Source organism: Xenopus tropicalis, chromosome 3 (assembly GCF_000004195.4).
Source record: "Xenopus tropicalis strain Nigerian chromosome 3, UCB_Xtro_10.0, whole genome shotgun sequence".
NCBI lineage: Eukaryota > Metazoa > Chordata > Amphibia > Anura > Pipidae > Xenopus > Xenopus tropicalis.
The window spans coordinates 121,067,252-121,085,590 of NC_030679.2; the positions used below are offsets into that span (position 1 = coordinate 121,067,252).

Genomic DNA, 18,339 nt, shown 5'->3' on the forward strand with positions numbered 1-18,339 from the left:
ACAGGGTTATAGGTGCCTGGGTGCAGTATGCAAAATACAAAATAGAGCAAAGAAAGAATGGATGCCGCACTCACCTGGTGCTTTTCTCTTTCCTCTTCTTTCTATTGACTCGTGGCTTAGATTTCTATGTCACATTATACATCTTTGTCCTTTTGTGTTGTTAATACGATTTCGTTGTTAGTAGTTTACTTAAGTTTAGTTTTTTGCACTTAGTGGGTGGGGAATCACCAATTACACTGCACATGACGTCATTTACAGAATTTTGGCGCCATTTTAGGTTTAAAGTAGGTTTGTTGTAATGTTACATTCATTTTGAGAAAGGCTGTGGACTCAGCCGAAACGTTAGTCTGACACAATAAATTTTCTTTATTTTTTCTAAGACCTGTGAGTGCGGCATCCATTCTTTCTTTGCTATATATATATATATATATATATATTCTATTTCTTCCAACTTTCCATTAAGCCCCACATTTTAACTAAAATGAGAAACAATGGCAAATTTGCTGGGGATACACTGTATAAAAGACACAAGTATAGACAGCTCAGCTCTCAAATACTGTCTCAGTATTCACCAAATATTGTTTTTACCACTTGAATAAATAATGTTAAAAAGCAAAGTAAATACTAACCCACATCGAGCACTATCTCACATATAACTGTACTGAAATAAGTACCAAATATAGTTTTTCCCTTTTGTTGACATATCTAAGCCACATTGTTTTGCAGTATATTTTTCCATGCAAAGTTTTTTTTCATTCATTCATTCAGGTTATTTTTTTGGAATAGGTAACCAGAGCATTCAGGGGATTAAATGACTTTGGGACACTGGATTTACAGTATATAAGCACAGGCAGAAATGCCCTGCATAGTATTCATTCCAAGTTCCAGTATGCCTAAAAATAGTTGTGGGCATGGAAATGGGCATCATTGCAAATATGCCTATATAAATGAGTTACTGCTATTTCAAAGGGGGTTAAATACTTGGAAGCATACATGCATAGTAAGAATGCTTGGCATGGTACACATTCTGTGGTTCATCACACCAATTTGGATTTCATGACTATTTTGACTACATGAACAAGTAAATGAAGCATAGATACAATAATCTATAGGGGTATGGATTAAACTGCACAAATATCTTATTTGTGACTAAACGAATGTAGTAAAAAATAGCAGAAACTAATTACTACGCTTTTCAGTAGACTGGTTACATTTTTTTTTTAATTTTTTATTGGTACAAACGATTTAGCTAAAGGTAAGCGAAAGCTGCGCAGGAAAAAAAATTGTGGGTACTTCCCGCCTTTAGCTGCACCCGGAAGCGCTCGCTGTGGTGCCCTTGTTACCCTGCTTGGGTGCCGCTATTCCCCTGCTGCTTGGGTGCCGCTATTCCCCTGCTGCTTGGGTGCCGCTATTACCCTGCTGCTCGGACTGAACCGACGAACAGAATGCATTATTGTGCTCGCTTTACCCGTACAGACGGGATGTCATTGGGTAAAACGCAGCTTGTCATGGCGGGGATTGCCTTGTTGGCAACAGGGCTTATAGCGACAGAGCAAGGTGAGGATAGATGCTGTGGGGAGGCTCTGGCCAATATAAGGGCATGGATTAAAGGTCCTTTATACAGTTTGTATAAGTAAAGCGTATTGTTTTTTTCTGAAGCACCTTATGGGGCTGAGTGTCAGATCTACATGGCCCAATGGCGTGATGCACAGCAATACTTGCTAGGAGGAAACCTGCCTGTCTGTATGATCAGCAAGGCGTCATTCACCTGATACTGTGTATAGGGTTTCCAACAACATTTATTAAAATAAGGCACACTAAGGGGCACATTTACTAACCCACGAATCCAAATCCAAATTGGAAAAATTCCGATTGGAAAACAAACATTTTGCGACTTTTTCGTATTTTTTTGCGATTTTTTTCGGCGCCTTTACGACTTTTCGGAAATTGTCGCGACTTTTTCGTAGCCATTATGATGCGCTCGTATCTTGTCGTGACTTTTTCATATTGAGCGCTCGTAAGCGGCGGGCGAAACTTTCAGACTTAGCATGATTTTGGAAGCCTCCCATAGGACTCAATGGCACTCTGCAGCTCCAACCCGGCCCAAGGAAAGTCTCCCATAGGACTCAATGGCACTCTGCAGCTCCAACCCGGCCCAAGGAAAGTCTCCCATAGGGCTCAATGGCACTCTGCAGCTCCAACCCGGCCCAAGGAAAGTCTCCCATAGGGCTCAATGGCACTCTGCAGCTCCAACCCGGCCCAAGGAAAGTCTCCCATAGGGCTCAATGGCACTCTGCAGCTCCAACCTGGCCCAAGGAAAGTCTCCCATAGGGCTCAATGGCTCTCTGCAGCTCCAACCCGGCCCAAGGAAAGTCTCCCATAGGGCTCAATGGCACTCTGCAGCTCCAACCCGGCCCAAGGAAAGTCTCCCATAGGGCTCAATGGCACTCTGCAGCTCCAACCTGGCCCAAGGAAAGTCTCCCCTAGGGCTCAATGGCACTCTGCAGCTCCAACCCGGCCCAAGGAAAGTCTCCCATAGGGCTCAATGGCACTCTGCAGCTCCAACCCGGCCCAAGGAAAGTCTCCCATAGGGCTCAATGGCACTCTGCAGCTCCAACCCGGCCCAAGGAAAGTCTCCCATAGGGCTCAATGGCACTCTGCAGCTCCAACCCGGCCCAAGGAAAGTCTCCCATAGGGCTCAATGGCACTCTGCAGCTCCAACCCGGCCCAAGGAAAGTCTCCCATAGGGCTCAATGGCACTCTGCAGCTCCAACCCGGCCCAAGGAAAGTCTCCCATAGGGCTCAATGGCACTCTGCAGCTCCAACCCGGCCCAAGGAAAGTCTCCCATAGGGCTCAATGGCACTCTGCAGCTCCAACCCGGCCCAAGGAAAGTCTCCCATAGGGCTCAATGGCACTCTGCAGCTCCAACCCGGCCCAAGGAAAGTCTCCCATAGGGCTCAATGGCACTCTGCAGCTCCAACCCGGCCCAAGGAAAGTCTCCCATAGGGCTCAATGGCACTCTGCAGCTCCAACCCGGCCCAAGGAAAGTCTCCCATAGGGATCAATGGCACTCTGCAGCTCCAACCCGGCCCAAGGAAAGTCTCCCATAGGGCTCAATGGCACTCTGCAGCTCCAACCCGACCCAAGGAAAGTCTCCCATAGGGCTCAATGGCACTCTGCAGCTCCAACCCGGCCCAAGGAAAGTCTCCCATAGGGCTCAATGGCACTCTGCAGCTCCAACCCGGCCCAAGGAAAGTCTCCCATAGGGCTCAATGGCACTCTGCAGCTCCAACCTGGCCCAAGGAAAGTCTCCCATAGGGCTCAATGGCACTCTGCAGCTCCAACCCGGCCCAAGGAAAGTCTCCCATAGGGCTCAATGGCACTCTGCAGCTCCAACCCGGCCCAAGGAAAGTCTCCCATAGGGCTCAATGGCACTCTGCAGCTCCAACCCGGCCCAAGGAAAGTCTCCCATAGGGCTCAATGGCACTCTGCAGCTCCAACCTGGCCCAAGGAAAGTCTCCCATAGGGCTCAATGGCACTCTGCAGCTCCAACCTGGCCCAAGGAAAGTCTCCCATAGGACTCAATGGCACCCTGCAGCTCCAACCTGGCCCAAGAAAAGTCACCATACTGAAGCTTGAATGAATCCGAATCTTTCGTACTCGGCGCGAAGGCTACGAAAAAGTCGCGACTTTTCGCGCAAGTAGTAACGCTACGAAAAAATCGCCAGATTTTGCGCAACATTCGGAATGGCAACGAAAGAGTCGCGACAATTTTCCAAAAAATCGCCAAATACCGATCATTACGAAAAAAACGCAATCGGACGCATTCGGCCCGTTCGTGAGTAAGTAAATGTGCCCCATATTAAACATACCAAAGAAAGGACTGCCTACAGAAATATGCACAGGATAATTGGTGAAGCTTATTTAAGATTGGAGTTGGCAACATTCATGACAGATTGTATAAAGCCATGAGAGACTGAGGCGGCAGATAGGATATGCCAGTCATGCTAGGAAAGTAATACAGGTATGGGATCCGTTATCCAGAAACCTGTTATAGAAAAAGCTCCAAATAAAGGGAAGGCCATGTCACCATACAATTTATTTTAATCAAATAATTACAAATTTGAAAACATATTTCCCTTTTCTCTGTAGTAATAAAACAGTACCTTGTACTTTATGCCAACTAAGATAATTCTTCATTATTGGAGGCATAACAATCCTGTTGGGTGTAATTAATGTTAAAATATTTTTTAGTAGACTTACGGAGATTCGAAGATCCCTTATGCAGAAAGCCCCAGGTTCAGAGCATTCTGGATAACGGGCCCCATGCCTGTATGGGCAAATGCAATGCTGTATAAGTAGATGCTATGGACCCCAAGACGTAGATACTTCTAACATAAAAATAAGCACAATAAAGATTCTTACCTTAATTTGTGTTTCCTAGACTGGTATAAACAAGACTGGAGTTCAGAACTACAAGCATATGAAATAATAGATCCTCTGAAAATACAGTCTAGAGGGCAGACTGAGAATGAGGTAATTACATACTGCAAGAAAACTGCAAGCGCTTTCATTCAGGGGTTGGAAAAACCAAATGGATGTAGAGATGTTTCAGTGAACTGACACCTATTGAGTGTAGAAGAGAAAGTAAGTGCACTTGTTAGAAAACCAGGGAAGTTGACTACTAGAGCACATTCGGGGGAAAGGTGAACCTTTTGTTTTGGGGCTACCAAACTTACAGTTTCTTTTTTTCTCCTCACAAGAAAACTGGGCAACTTTGGAAAAATGAAGTGTACGTATTTCCCACTGGCAATTTACTGTATTACCGGTGGGAAAACATTTAAAGGAGAATAGTCGCCTGCAGTAGAGGAGATATATTGCAGGTATCTAAACTCTTTGTGTGCCAGCATCTATAAAGGAGAAAAAAAGGTAAAAGTGTTTTTAGAAAGGTCTATGTAAATACACCCATAAACACTTACAGCGGCTGCTCAGTGAAAAGAAACACCACATTTATTTCCTTATATTCTGTATACATGTTCTTCTGTGTCAGACTTCCTGCTCTCAGAAAAAATCTTCAGGGCACGAGTTTAGTTTTCTCCTCTCTCCCCCTCCTTTCTGCTCTCTTCCCCTCCCTTCTGCTATTCCCCTCCCATTTCTGCTGTGTAATCTGAGCTGAAAGCTGCTCTATGCCCGCATACCAGGCTAAAATGGCAGCTCCTATCTTAAACAAACAGAGGGTGAGTCTATGGGTGTTTACTCAATTATGGTAAAGCATTCTGCAGAATAAATATAGTGTTCTATAGTGTTACACTATTGTTATTAATCTTTTTGGAAATAAATTGCCAAAATGCCTTTCCTTCTTTAAAAACTTGTAAAATGTAGCTGAGGTACTTATTACAAAGTCTTGCTTTACCTGTGGGAACATTCTGGCCTTAGCTGTTTTTTGGTAACTGCCCCTTATTTGTCTTTTTGTGCTTTAAACATGTATTGGCTGGCCTGATTGTAGTTAGCATCTAAAGCAGTGAGGACTTTTGCTGTGTTTTGTACTCTTTACAGCCTGAAGATTATTCTTGCATTACTATTTATATATCTGCCATTATTAAAGGAACAGTAACACCAAATAAAATCAAAGTGTATCAAAGTAAATAAAATATACGGTACTGTTGCCCTGGACTAGTAAAAGTTGTGTGTTTTACTGACAGTGGACTTAAATGAAAACCTTGACAGCCATACAAAAATATTTATTTTGAAAGCCATGTTCCATGCCAGGAGAATACTCACCTTACACTGGAAGGACCGGATACCCCCAAAATCGCAAGAATGGAAAAAGGCCATGGACGAAACTGCAGCACTAGAACAGACTATACTCTATAAAAGAGGGAAAATGCTCACCTTTATGCAAATTTGGCGTCACTGGACAGACTGCCTCGGTACCCCAGTCCCCTTCCCCCCAGGAGATCCCCCATTGATAACAACCGCTCCTCTGTAAAGCTCCCAACCCCTACAGGACTGCTCAGGTTTTGGACCTTTATTAGTACCGACACACAACTTATGCCAATGTTGTTTTTGATTATCTTGTTGTTCAATAAAGATATTGGTTGGTAAAGAAAAAAAGTTGTGTGTTTGTTTCAGACAGGCTACTATAGTTTATATAAACAAAGCTGCTGTGTAGCCAAGGGGGGAGCTATTCAAATTGAAATAGGGCTAAATGGCACAGGTTACACAACAGGTAACAGATAAGCTCTGTAAAATACCATTATCTGCTATGTAACCTGTGCCTTTTCTCCTTTTTTTCTAGCTCGAATGACTGCAATGTGGCTACACAGCAGTTTGTTTATACAAATTGTAGTAGTGTTTTTAAAGCAAACGCACAACTTTTACCAGTGCAGGGCAGTAGTACATTATACTTTAATTACTTTTATACACTTATTTTTTTTGGTGTTACTGTTCCTTTCTTTATGTTCCAGAAAGTTACATTCCTCATAAGAACTGAAGAAAAGCCCCTTTTGCTTCGCTTAAAACAAAAGAGGTGAGTAGATTGTATTAGTTAAATCCTAAGTATTTATATTAATAATATTATGCTGTTACTGCAGTTTTTGTTTGTATTCAGCATTAAAGCACTAATCAAATAGTGCTCAAAGCTAATTTATGAATGCAGAGCAGTGTGCAAAGTGCAATTTATGAATGCAACAACTCTTGTATTTTCCCACAAAGCTCTGTTTTTTTCCAGAATTCCACTGTCATTGCAACCATGCATCAAGTTTGGTCTGCTGCCATGGCATGAATTATCAAAGTGGGCATGGCGCCCCTTCTGGTGCATCACTGTGCATAGAATTAGGGTGGTATGTGCTTGCCACAAGTCTATTAACAATTGATGCAGCCTGCTGTGGGAACCCTGGAATTACAGCCAACCTGACCTTGCACTAGCATCAGTAGGAGCATTTGTACTTACACATAATTCATCAGAGCAAACTAGAAGGACACATTGGAGCTCCACACAAGTACACTGCATGGGGTGTGGGGCTCGTTCTTCACCATAGCCCAGGGTGCATATGCATTAAGCTGGTCATACACGTGACAAATTTCTTTCCTTAATGACCAATTTCAGTGTGATCCAACAAAACCATCAATTTATAAGGTTAGTGTGCACCGAACGATTGTATATTCAGAGATCTTTCATTCGGCATCGGTCAGAAAATTGATTGGACAGGTTTAAAAAATTTTGTTTACAATTATGGCTGATTTATCAATTTTTGAGTTTGTGAATTTGAGTCAGTTTTTCTAAATCAAATAAACTCACATATGAAATGCTCACTCATTTATTACAAAGGAAAACTCGTTTGAATAAACAACTCGAATACTTTGAATTTTTCGAGTTTACAAAGTTTTTTCGAACCATAATTCGAATTTGAGTTTTCTGGCTCAAAAAAAATCTCGAATTTTGAAAAAGAATCGAACTCCAATGTTGATAATTCACCCACTAAAATTTGTCCATTGTCAAATTGTTTGCAGAACCAATCAAGCAGCTACCCACAGTTTTTCCTAGCTTCAACTTGACAATATCACTTGAAATCGTAATTTTTATTGATGGACAAATCGTAGTTTTAAACAGTGATTTCAAGATAAGCTTGGTTGTACGTCAATTAAAAGATCTTTTAAAAATCTACACATGTATGGCCAGCTTTAGAGTGCAAAGCCCACTTTTTGTTTCTAAGTTGTCATTGTAATGTGCATGCTTACCTGGACTAGAATGCAGGGAAGATTGAGGAAAAAAAAAGATGGCAGCATGCCAGTTCTACAGTAGCAACTAGGGATTCACTGAATCCAGGATTCGGTTTGGGATTCAACCAAGATTTGGCCTTTTTTAGCAGGATTCATCCGAATCCATGGTCCTGGCCGAACCGATTCTGAATCCTTGAAATCATGTAACTTTTCACCACATAAATGCAGAAGTTGAAATGTTTTGCCGTGCTTGATTCTTTTTACGCCTCCCGCCCTTAGTTTGCATATGCAAATTTGGATTCGGTTTGGTATTCAGCCAAATCTTTTACGAAGAATTCAGGGTTAGGTTGGATCCCAAAATAGTGGAATCAGTGCATCCCTAGTAGCATCCCAGACAGGTGCCATTTTCTTCTCAAGTCCTAGAAGTTGTTGCTACTTCATCACATACAATTCTAGAACTATATATAAAATATATTGAAAAAATGTCAACAACATAAGTTTAAATGAAAAAAGTTTCATAACTGCCTTCATGTAACACTTTACTGCTTTCAGAGAATCGGTATTATCCAATATGAAAGTATTTACATATGGAAAAGACAACAAACTGATTGCTGATGAACCATACATGCAGGTTAGAATATGTATTTGTTACTTAGTTGCTTGTTACTTGGTCACAAGAAACTTATGTGTGAGAGGTGTTTTGTGATGTCAGAATGTTCCGCTTACATCTAACTTCGGCTATGTACCAGTGGCCACTTTTCATACCATTAAAGGTTCACTTTTCATACCATTAAAGGCTCACTTTTCATACCATTAAAGGCTCACTTTTATTATTATTAATTTATTTATAAAGCACCAACATATTCCGGAGTGCTCTACAAAACGTGAGTTTCATACATTGGACATACAGAGTAACATTTAAAGCAGCCAATACCCGATACTGGAGGTGAAGAGGGCCCTACCCAAAAGAGCAAAAGAGCTTTTAATCTACTTCCCTGTAGAGCTACAGCACACTGTAGTGCTTTACATGGTGGCTGTTGTTCACACCCATATCTCTCTATCTTTGTGATGAGCAAAATGTGAATTAATGCAGAAAATAATAGCTATTAATGAAGAGTAACATATTACCACCTGCCTTATACTGACCAACAGATATCTGGCAGGTTTCCTGGAATAAGCTCTTAGGGCTAAGATGCCAGCTGCTGATGTCAGTTTAATAAGTCTAATATTAAGTACACCTAATCCTAACGCTGTATTCTTGTTACCTTAATTCACTCATTACTTTCTAAGATATACTCATAACCATTGTGTCATACGATTTTCATGCACGTATAGTGACCTGGTGCTCCTGCTCACAGTATATGTACTCTGGTATATCAGATAGTTTGTCTACTGGATAGGTTTGAAAAATGAACCTACCTCCAGTAAATTGTAGCGCTTAACTGGAAAAATACCAATGGATGATGGGTCAGGGTATATTTAAAACATTACAGATAGTACATAAAAAAATACAAACGTTCCAAAGTCTCTAGAACATATAAAAAAGAGGAGTGTGTACCCATTAAATTAGTGTTCGACAGTGATAGTTTTTCTAATTTTTATACAGGTTTGAGTGTTACAATTTTTGTTTAACACATATTAATAATACTTGCAAAAATATTTACTATATACTATCTACTCTGTACTTAACTATTACTTTCCTTTTCTTGTTTTAGGACAGTTGCTACTATCATGGTTTTGTGGAAGGATACCCTGAATCTTCAGTGTCACTTAGCAGCTGTACAGGGCTAAGGTAATCATGCATAAGTTTACAGTGCTTACCTTTGTAATTTAAAGGGCACAGTAGGAGAGATTCAGTTTGTTACTTATTGTTTTTTTATGTTTTAGGCTAATGGTCATTTTCTCTGATAGTGGCCAAAACCAGAGTATACAGTGATATCAAACATCTGCCTGTCACTATCCCCTTGGGCAGATGTCAGCCTAACTAAAGCAAACTAGACTGTTTTTAGCCCTGGAGGCATTTTCTGCCTGTGGTTTTCAGTGAGTGGCATCGGACTAGCCTTTCAGTTAAAAGATCTTGGCTGATCCCTAATATTGTTAGTAAAGGTCTATACATTCCCAGTGCTGTAACACAGTATTATAATTCAGATCATGCCATAAACTAACAGTGGAATAGCATTTTTATTTTAAGACCTTTATAAACATTGCCATCATAGTGTGAATTTACTCCCTATTTAACAGATAGAATAGATATAGTCATCTAATAAACCAGAATATCCAGTACCTACTGGAAATAAGTCTAAAGCAACTGCACCTTCTGAATTTTCTTAAAAACATTTCACCATCAGTTCGAGTTGTAGGGAATTTCTTTTTTTAAAAAGGCCTACTCTGGGTATCTACAAGTTTTAAAGCTCCTTTAAAATGCTTATATTCTTGCCTTTAGCCATGCATTTTTTGATACAGTTTCAACCAGATGATGTAGAGTTCTTATAACCACCAGGGAGTGGTGGGAATCAAACAGCAAATACTGATCAATAAGAGTGGGTTTCCTGTATATGTCAGTATCCAGGCCCCCTGTATAGGTCCCTCCTATTGATCAGTCCAAAAAAAACAGTTTGCTGTCTTTCACATCTTCCCTTGTGAACATGATGTTTTTGACCATCCAGTTTTTGTGTTTAGTAAAGGCTGGAACTTCATGTGTTTTAATTTTAACCCAGGTATTGTCTACATATCTGAACCAATTACTTGGTACTGTTCCCTTGAATGTGTTCAGTGCTTTTTATTCCACTTCTTTCATGTAAAGTTTTGCTATGATGGGTGATGCAGGGGAAACCATGGGGAAACCATATATAAACTTCCTTGTGTTTGAACTAAGTGATATAAAGGCATAGGTTCAGCAAAGAACAAACTTGTTCTGGGTTCTCACTGTTTCATACCTTATTATCCACTTATGCAAGTTATATTTCAAATATGTGTACTATATTTTGTCTGTTTTGCCTGACTAATTTTGTCTGTTCTACAACTTCTTTTAATTTGCAGGGGCTTTATACAATATGAGAATTTTAGTTACAGAATTGAGCCACTGGACCCACTCCGCACATCAAAACATATAATGTATCGGTCAGAAAATAGAGTTGGAAATCTAGCATGTGGGCTGAATTTTAAAACTAAAACACCTTCTCTGCAGTTGTCATCTCCAGTTTCCTATAGAGTAAGCAAATAAATGTAGAAATAAACTTTCAGGTGCAGGTGTTTGTATAGCCTACTGTACTGGAATTCTCTGGATAAGGATATGGGTTTATGAATTATACTTCCCTTTGCCTCTATTGGTTTGCTCTAGTCTAGGGCATATAAACAGTAGGTCACAAAGCCTGCAACCAAGTCAACAAGAACTTGAGGAATAGTTTATTCAGCCTGTCTGTCAATATATACATCTGGAGACAGACCAACAACACTCATTTTTGTATAGGCTCTGCTGGCTCAGGCCACTGTTGGACATAGCACCACACAGGCAATTGGTCTTTACCAGATGTAAACTACAGGTTTTGAATTAATCCAACTGACAAACTTTTTTTGTAAAAGTATTCATCAAGTGTGCAAATTATTTAGCCAAAATCAGCGCTTGCAGCATTTATATACAATAGCCTATGTATTTTGGAAATACTTTTTGTGGGTATATGATAACCCTTGACTGAACTTTTTAAAATACACATTTATTCTGTATCATTTTAGGGTGGCGAACCAATGTATATTGAATTTGCTGTTGTGGTGTCAAACAATTGGGTATGTGCAATCATCCCCTTTTTCCAGTATAACTGAATTTCAAATAGGGAACATTTTCCTTGTTTATAAGTATGGTTTCTTTTTTACTTTATTTCCCTTAATGTAATATATAAACTTTATGTACACTGTACAGTTATTATGTAAATATTTTACTAGACTTGTTAGACTGAGAAACAACTTCTTAGAACTCATAAAAGTTTATTTATTACAGCCCGGATGCAAGAAAGGGGCCTAAACTCGCACTCTACTCTGCACTGCATTCTGTCACACTGTGAAATTTTGCATGTTATATTTATTTCTCCATTTACATTTCTTGATATCAGCATTTTTTATATTTTCATTTATAATGTCACATGTACAATTTATTAACCATTAATGTTTAAAATTGATTTTGTTTCATTGAGTAGATTCATTTGTTTTTAGTTTTTTTTTCTTTTTTTAGTATCGTCAGGTCCAGAACATATCACAAATAGTATCAGAAATAACTGAAATGGTAAATCTGATGGATGATGTAAGTACATTTTTTTATACTTTTATTTGGATTCTTCCATGTATTTACAGTCCTTCATAAATCAATTAGAGTTGCCACCTGGCCTGTATTTCACCAGCCTAGCTGGTATGTCATTAACTAGGACCAGAGCCGGAAATACAAATTTACTTGCAATATACCTGTCCTGACCCACCCCTATGATGTCACTGCTTCTGCCTCATGACATCACTGCCCCAGCCCCCCCCCCAAAGGCCAGTATTACTTGGGAAAAAATGTGGCAACCCTAATATAAACACATCATATTTTATTAATATTTTAGATGTTTCAGTCCATCAACATTCGTATAATTCTGATCGCTATTGAAGTGTGGACAAATGAAAACTTCTCAGTAGCATCCAGCAGTAGTGGAGAACATATCTTGACTGAATTCAATAAATGGAAACAAAGGGAATTTGTCCATCGTGTTTTTAGTGATATAGAGGGATTTGTGTAAGTTTATTTAAAATGTATATAAGATGGTTTTTTGTTTTTTTAAAAAGACATGTTTTTGTTTCTCTTTTTTAATACTGTTATTGTTTTTTCAGCATCGACAGAGCCCCATCTGCTGGAATGGGATATACAGGAAATGCATGCAAAAAATCATTTAGTCATTCTTTTGCTGTTGTAAGTTAAAATAAAATCATATTCAGAGAACTCATAGACATTTTCCAGGAGTCCAAAAACCATCAAGTCTGTGATGCACATGCCTTTTATCTACTGCTGCCTTTAGGTTTAGAACAGTGGTGGACAAAACACCTCTTTCACTTGTCATTGCTTTGAATGCTGCAAAGCTGTCGCAGAGTAGTGACAGATGAACATTGGCCACACAATTCTCATGGGAATATTTTGGCGGCAAGATCCTTGCAATTATTAGTATTCGGGGTGCTGGCAGAAGAAAAAGTTTTTGTTTTGTTCTGCGCTGTTCTCCATTTGAGGGCAGCAGCAGACAAAGCTGTATTTGCACTATAGGTCTTACGAATAATCCGCAGCTTATTTTTACTTATCTAGTGATGCTGGAAGAGTAAAATCAAACATCTCATTGGGTCACTGTGGTATAACTCCTATGATAACATAGACATAAAGTTAGCATAGGATATAACCAATAGCAACTAAAGCAGTAGTTAATCTTTATTCATGTATATAGCTAGAAAATTTTAAAGTAGAAATTTGATTGGTTCCTATTGGTTAACACTGAATTGTAGGGATGTACCGAATCCAGGATTCGGTTCAGGATTTGGCTTTTCTGCCTTTTTCAGCAGGATTCAGATTCAGCCGAGTCCATGTGCCTGGCCGAAACAGAATCTTTTTAACCTTTCTGTGGTCTTGTTTGCATATACAAATTCAGATTTGGTTTGGTATTCAGCCAAATATTTCACAAGGGAATCAGGGTTCGGCCAAATCCAAAATAGTGGATTTGGTGCATCCCCATAAACTGTACAACTGTGTAGCATCTATTGCATTTCTCTTCCATCATCTTGTAGTAGCAGCAGCCAACTCCACAGTCATGCGGGGGCTGTGTAGGAACCCATCACCCCCCCTTCTCCTACCCGATGTTTGATTGACATCATACATGCCCCTGTTCCTAATATAGCCTGGCTACACAATGTAAGATCTGGACAGTCAACTGAACTGTGGCCAGTTGGCTTGATCAATTTGTTTATCAGTCAGTTGAATGAATAGATGAAAGGGCCCTGGGCACACTGTTCATCCAGTAGCTAAGGAGATTCTAACTAATCACTTTATCTCGCAGTTTCCAGTCACACAATAATTGTAGAATGTGTGCTTGATAGAAATTTTGAATTGATTTTTTATAAAAACATGGGAGAACAAGACAAGAAAAGCGATATTTACTTTGTATTAAAACATTGCTTTGAAGGGAAGCTGTCTGCATTGATGACAGCCATACCTTTATTTTCATATTCCCATTTTTATATTTTTAAGAAATATTTTTTTTCATTTAAATCCTGCCTACGCTGCCATTTTCTCAGACCAAAACCATCCTTATCTCTTAATGTTACAATTGTGGTATATTGCCATAACATAAAGACAACAGGGGGGCATGGCCTAGTAACATATGGGGGTGGTCCACTGTCATAGGGATAATAGCCTGTGATCCTATAGAAAAAATGCAGTCGGCAAAGTTAGCAGTTCCCTGTGCCCTTATATTGTACTGTAAGACTCCACGGGCTGGAAAGAGTTCTGCTGTCGGCAAAATACTTTTACTGATTTATAATATTTTAAGGACCACAACACTTTTCTCAGCTACATAAAGACTGCATACAAATGCCATTGTTGCCAGTATAATAGACCAGAATTCAATTACTATTTAAGCTGTTGCTGCAGAATCAGGAAATAGTTCATAATATCATTGTTCATTTTTCAGCACAGATAGAAAAATCTTTACTGTGAACCCTTGCAAATACTTTTCCTTTGGTTGATAAATGACACATTTAAAGAGCAGGATGGAATTTCTGCCTCTCTTTATCACTCATTTTCATTGCAGAACTTACAAGGTTGATCCGTGTGTATCTACTTTAGCTTTGGGGCTGTCAATGGGGACTGTCCACTGTGTGATTTGCCACTGTACACATCTTTGGAATATAAAAACATTACCACCTTTTTTTTCTCCATGATTTTGCTAATTTTTACTGTGGTTTTTATTAACAGACACTGAAACTTATGTACGTGCAGGGCAGGAAGCAAAGCCTCATGTTTTTTCGACGTTTGCACCAGCCCTGCACTTCGCACCCTTGGTGTTTGTCAAAATACTGTATTCACAAGGCTTGTGGCAGGAATGTAGGTGTTATCCTATAAACTTGTGTGTCATTCGGATGCCTGCTGGTGCAATGTTCGGCAGAGCTTTGCACTTACCATACAGGGATGTCTTGCTCCCAACAGCACTGGTCTTTGCACCAGCAATGCTGTGGATGCAAATGCTGTGTAAATGACCACTAAGGGATGCAGTTTTGCAAACCTTAGTTTTCTTGCATTTGCATCTGTAAATAAACTGTATATACATTAACTTGTTTCCCTGCTTATCATTAATACTGTTGTGTTCTGCCCTATGCACTAGCCTATTTCAATATTTCATTCTCTCTAAATAAGGCCACCAGTGTATTCTGTGAATACGCTGAAGAGACAATGGACTCAGCATTTGGTTGATGTGTATTTACCTTTAAAGGAGACCTAAACCCCCCTGCTCCCTCCCTGAAGAGTTTATTTCTATGAAAAGTGTCTCTGTTTGTAAAGCTGACCTATAGATGCTGAATAGCATAGAAAAGCTATCAGGCACCATCTTCTGTATCTTAAGGTTTTCTTTGGCTCAGTTTGGTGACCAGGATTACCTTCAACTGCGATTGCGCCAACAAACTCTGTGTCACCGAACTGATCCGAAGAAAAGACGAAGAAACAGAAAATGGCACCTGCAAGCTCCACTGAACAGATGCAGTGGCTATTACTACTTATACCTGTAGTGAAATTATTATTTGCAGTATCAATAAGTAAGCAGTTGCACCTTTTTTCTTATAGTTTAAGCATTTTGATGTTGTAGAAAGGGCTCTGATATTTGCACACAACTTGGGACATTCACTTGGAATGGAACATGACACTGATGAAAGCTGTGAAAACTGCATTATGCATTGCTGTGCCATGTAAGTAGAATTTATTTTTTTTACAGAAGTTGAAGATGCATGGATTTTTAAGGAACCAAGATGCTTTTCTTGCTTCTCAGACAAGACAAGCACCACTCTGCTTTCTATAGTCTAGTTAAGTATAGAGACTGTAATTTGACAAAGCACTGATAGTAGTAGAGACAGATCAGATACTTTACCTCTGCTTTGTAAGAGGGACCAGTGAAATATCACTTTTTTTACCATAATCTAGTTCTTTTTATTTTACAGGTATAATTTAAGTTTTAGTGAACAATCCCATTCTGCATTAATAGCTGAGGATATAGGTGGTAAGCTGCTGTGCTTAAAGAATGAACCATCTACAGAATCATTATTTAATTCAGGGAATTGGATGCATGGAAAATATTGTGACCGTGGCTCTGAAAAGGTTAGTATTTTCAGTTCAGTATTAGGCAAAATGACTGCTATGAGAAGCATTCATACAAATCCTGTTCAAACCAAGTCTCATCATCTGTAAAGTACTGTTATTGTGGGTAAATGCAAGAAGAGTTTTTACAAGTCTTTGCATTCATGAACTTGACATGGGTTCAGTAACAAGGGTTTGCATTTTTTTAAAACATTTTGATAGCATGTCCCTTACCAATGTTACTACGGGCACCGTCTCACCCTAATATAGCTGCTACCCCACAGCCACAGTCCCTTCCCAGATGCTATTATCCCACTGCTACTATAGGCACCATCTCTCCCTACTATACCTGCTATCCCACAGCCACAGTCCCTTCCCAGAGGCTATTATCCCACTGCTACTATAGGCACCATCTCTCCCTACTATACCTGCTATCCCACAGCCACAGTCCCTTCCCAGGGGCTATTATCCCCACTGCTACTATAGGCACCATCTCTCCCTACTATACCTGCTATCCCACAGCCACAGTCCCTTCCCAGAGGCTATTATCCCCACTGCTACTATAGGCACCGTCTCTCCCTACTATACCTGCTATCCCACAGCGATAGTCCCTTCCCAGAGGCTATTATACTCCCACTGCTACTATAGGCACCATCTCTCCCTACCATACCTGCTATCCCACAGCCCCAGCCCCTTCCCAGAGGCTATTATCCCCCCACTGCTACTATAGGCACCATCTCTCCCTACTATACCTGCTATCCCACAGCCACAGTCCCTTCCCAGAGGCTATTATCCCCAATGCTACTATAGACACCTTCTCACCCTATTATACCTGCTATCCCACAGCCACAGTCCCTTCCCAGAGGCTATTATCCCCCCACTGCTACTATAGACACCATCTCTCCCTACTATACCTGCTATCCCACAGCCACAGTCCCTTCCCAGAGGCTATTATCCCCCCACTGCTACTATAGGCACCATCTCTACCTACTATACCTGCTATCCCACAGCCACAGTCCCTTCCCAGAGGCTATGCTACTATAGGCACCATCTCTCCCTACTATACCTGCTATACCACAGCCACAGTCCCTTCCCAGAGGCTATTATCCCCACTGCTACTATAGGCACCATCTCTCCCTACTATACCTGCTATCCCACAGCCACAGTCCCTTCCCAGAGGCTATTATCCCACTGCTACTATAGACACCATCTCTCCCTACTATACCTGCTATCCCACAGCCACAATCACTTTACAGCAGGGGGCTCAAACTCAATTTACCTGGGGGCCGCAGGAGGCAAAGTCAGGATGAGGCTGGGCCGCATAAGGGATTTCACAAAAAAAAGTCGGGAGCTGCTGATTGCGGAAATGACGTTATGCCATCACAACAGTTATTATGGGAAGACGTTCTGTGTGCACAATTAGCTCCTTACGTCTTCCCATAATAACTGTTGTGATGGCATAACGTCATTTCCGCAATCAGCAGCTCCCGCCCGCCGTGCCTTGCATTATCCCTTGAATCGCAATAAAAATCGCGATCCATTCATTCGGCGTTGGTGCGGGCCACAAAATATTGTACCGAGGGCCGCAAATGGCCCGCGGGCCGCGAGTTTGAGACCCCTGCTTTACAGGTATTATACATTATTCACATCAGTCCATGCCCAAAAGGAGCTTACAATCTTAGGTCCTTATCATATTTGACACGCTATCATCAATTTTATGTTTTTGGAGTGTGGGAGGAAGCCTAAATACCTGGAGAAAACTCACACAGACATGGGGAGAACATACCTTCCAGATAGTACCCAGGCTGGGACTGAACTCAGGACCCCGTTGCTGCAAGGCCAAAGTGTTACCCACTGACCCACCATTCATAATTGTATATTTGGTATATTAACTTGTGTTTGCACTTACTTCTGCTTCATTTTGGCTATACATTCTTTAACTGAATTTTACTTCTGTTCACAGCCCAGCTATATACTTCTTTCACTGGTGTTTTTTCTGGCTTTTATCCAAATAGTGCTATTTGGTGGTAAGACGGCTATGTGTTGATGAGTCTTACTGCTCAGCTGAAGACTGTTTAATATCCTTGTTATGATCTTTCTGTAAATGGTGCATTTTTAGCACAAAAGTTGTTAAATCACCTGTAAATAAAACTTATTATGCATCAAGTCTTGTTTTTTTATTGCTATTGTATAAATGCATGTTTGTAGTTATCTAGTCAACCTAATGAAACTCACAAGTACTTTTTGCTTAGGTCAGAGTTGACTGATT

At 40.4% G+C, this 18,339-nt stretch overlaps 1 protein-coding gene across 1 annotated transcript; it reads left to right on the top strand.

The window, feature by feature from the left end:
- Positions 1 to 1,314: 1,314 nt before the first annotated feature.
- On the top strand, positions 1,315 to 18,236 carry LOC100145070 (disintegrin and metalloproteinase domain-containing protein 9-like). The gene is made up of 13 exons (XM_002932970.4): positions 1,315 to 1,557; positions 4,446 to 4,537; positions 6,469 to 6,530; positions 8,276 to 8,354; positions 9,439 to 9,515; positions 10,763 to 10,934; positions 11,456 to 11,506; positions 11,949 to 12,017; positions 12,316 to 12,485; positions 12,581 to 12,659; positions 15,564 to 15,685; positions 15,935 to 16,091; positions 18,034 to 18,236. Exons 1-13 carry the CDS (start codon positions 1,446 to 1,448, stop codon positions 18,115 to 18,117), a joined length of 1,326 nt encoding a protein of 441 aa, XP_002933016.3. The 5' UTR covers positions 1,315 to 1,445; the 3' UTR covers positions 18,118 to 18,236.
- The last annotated feature ends 103 nt before the right edge of the window (positions 18,237 to 18,339 follow it).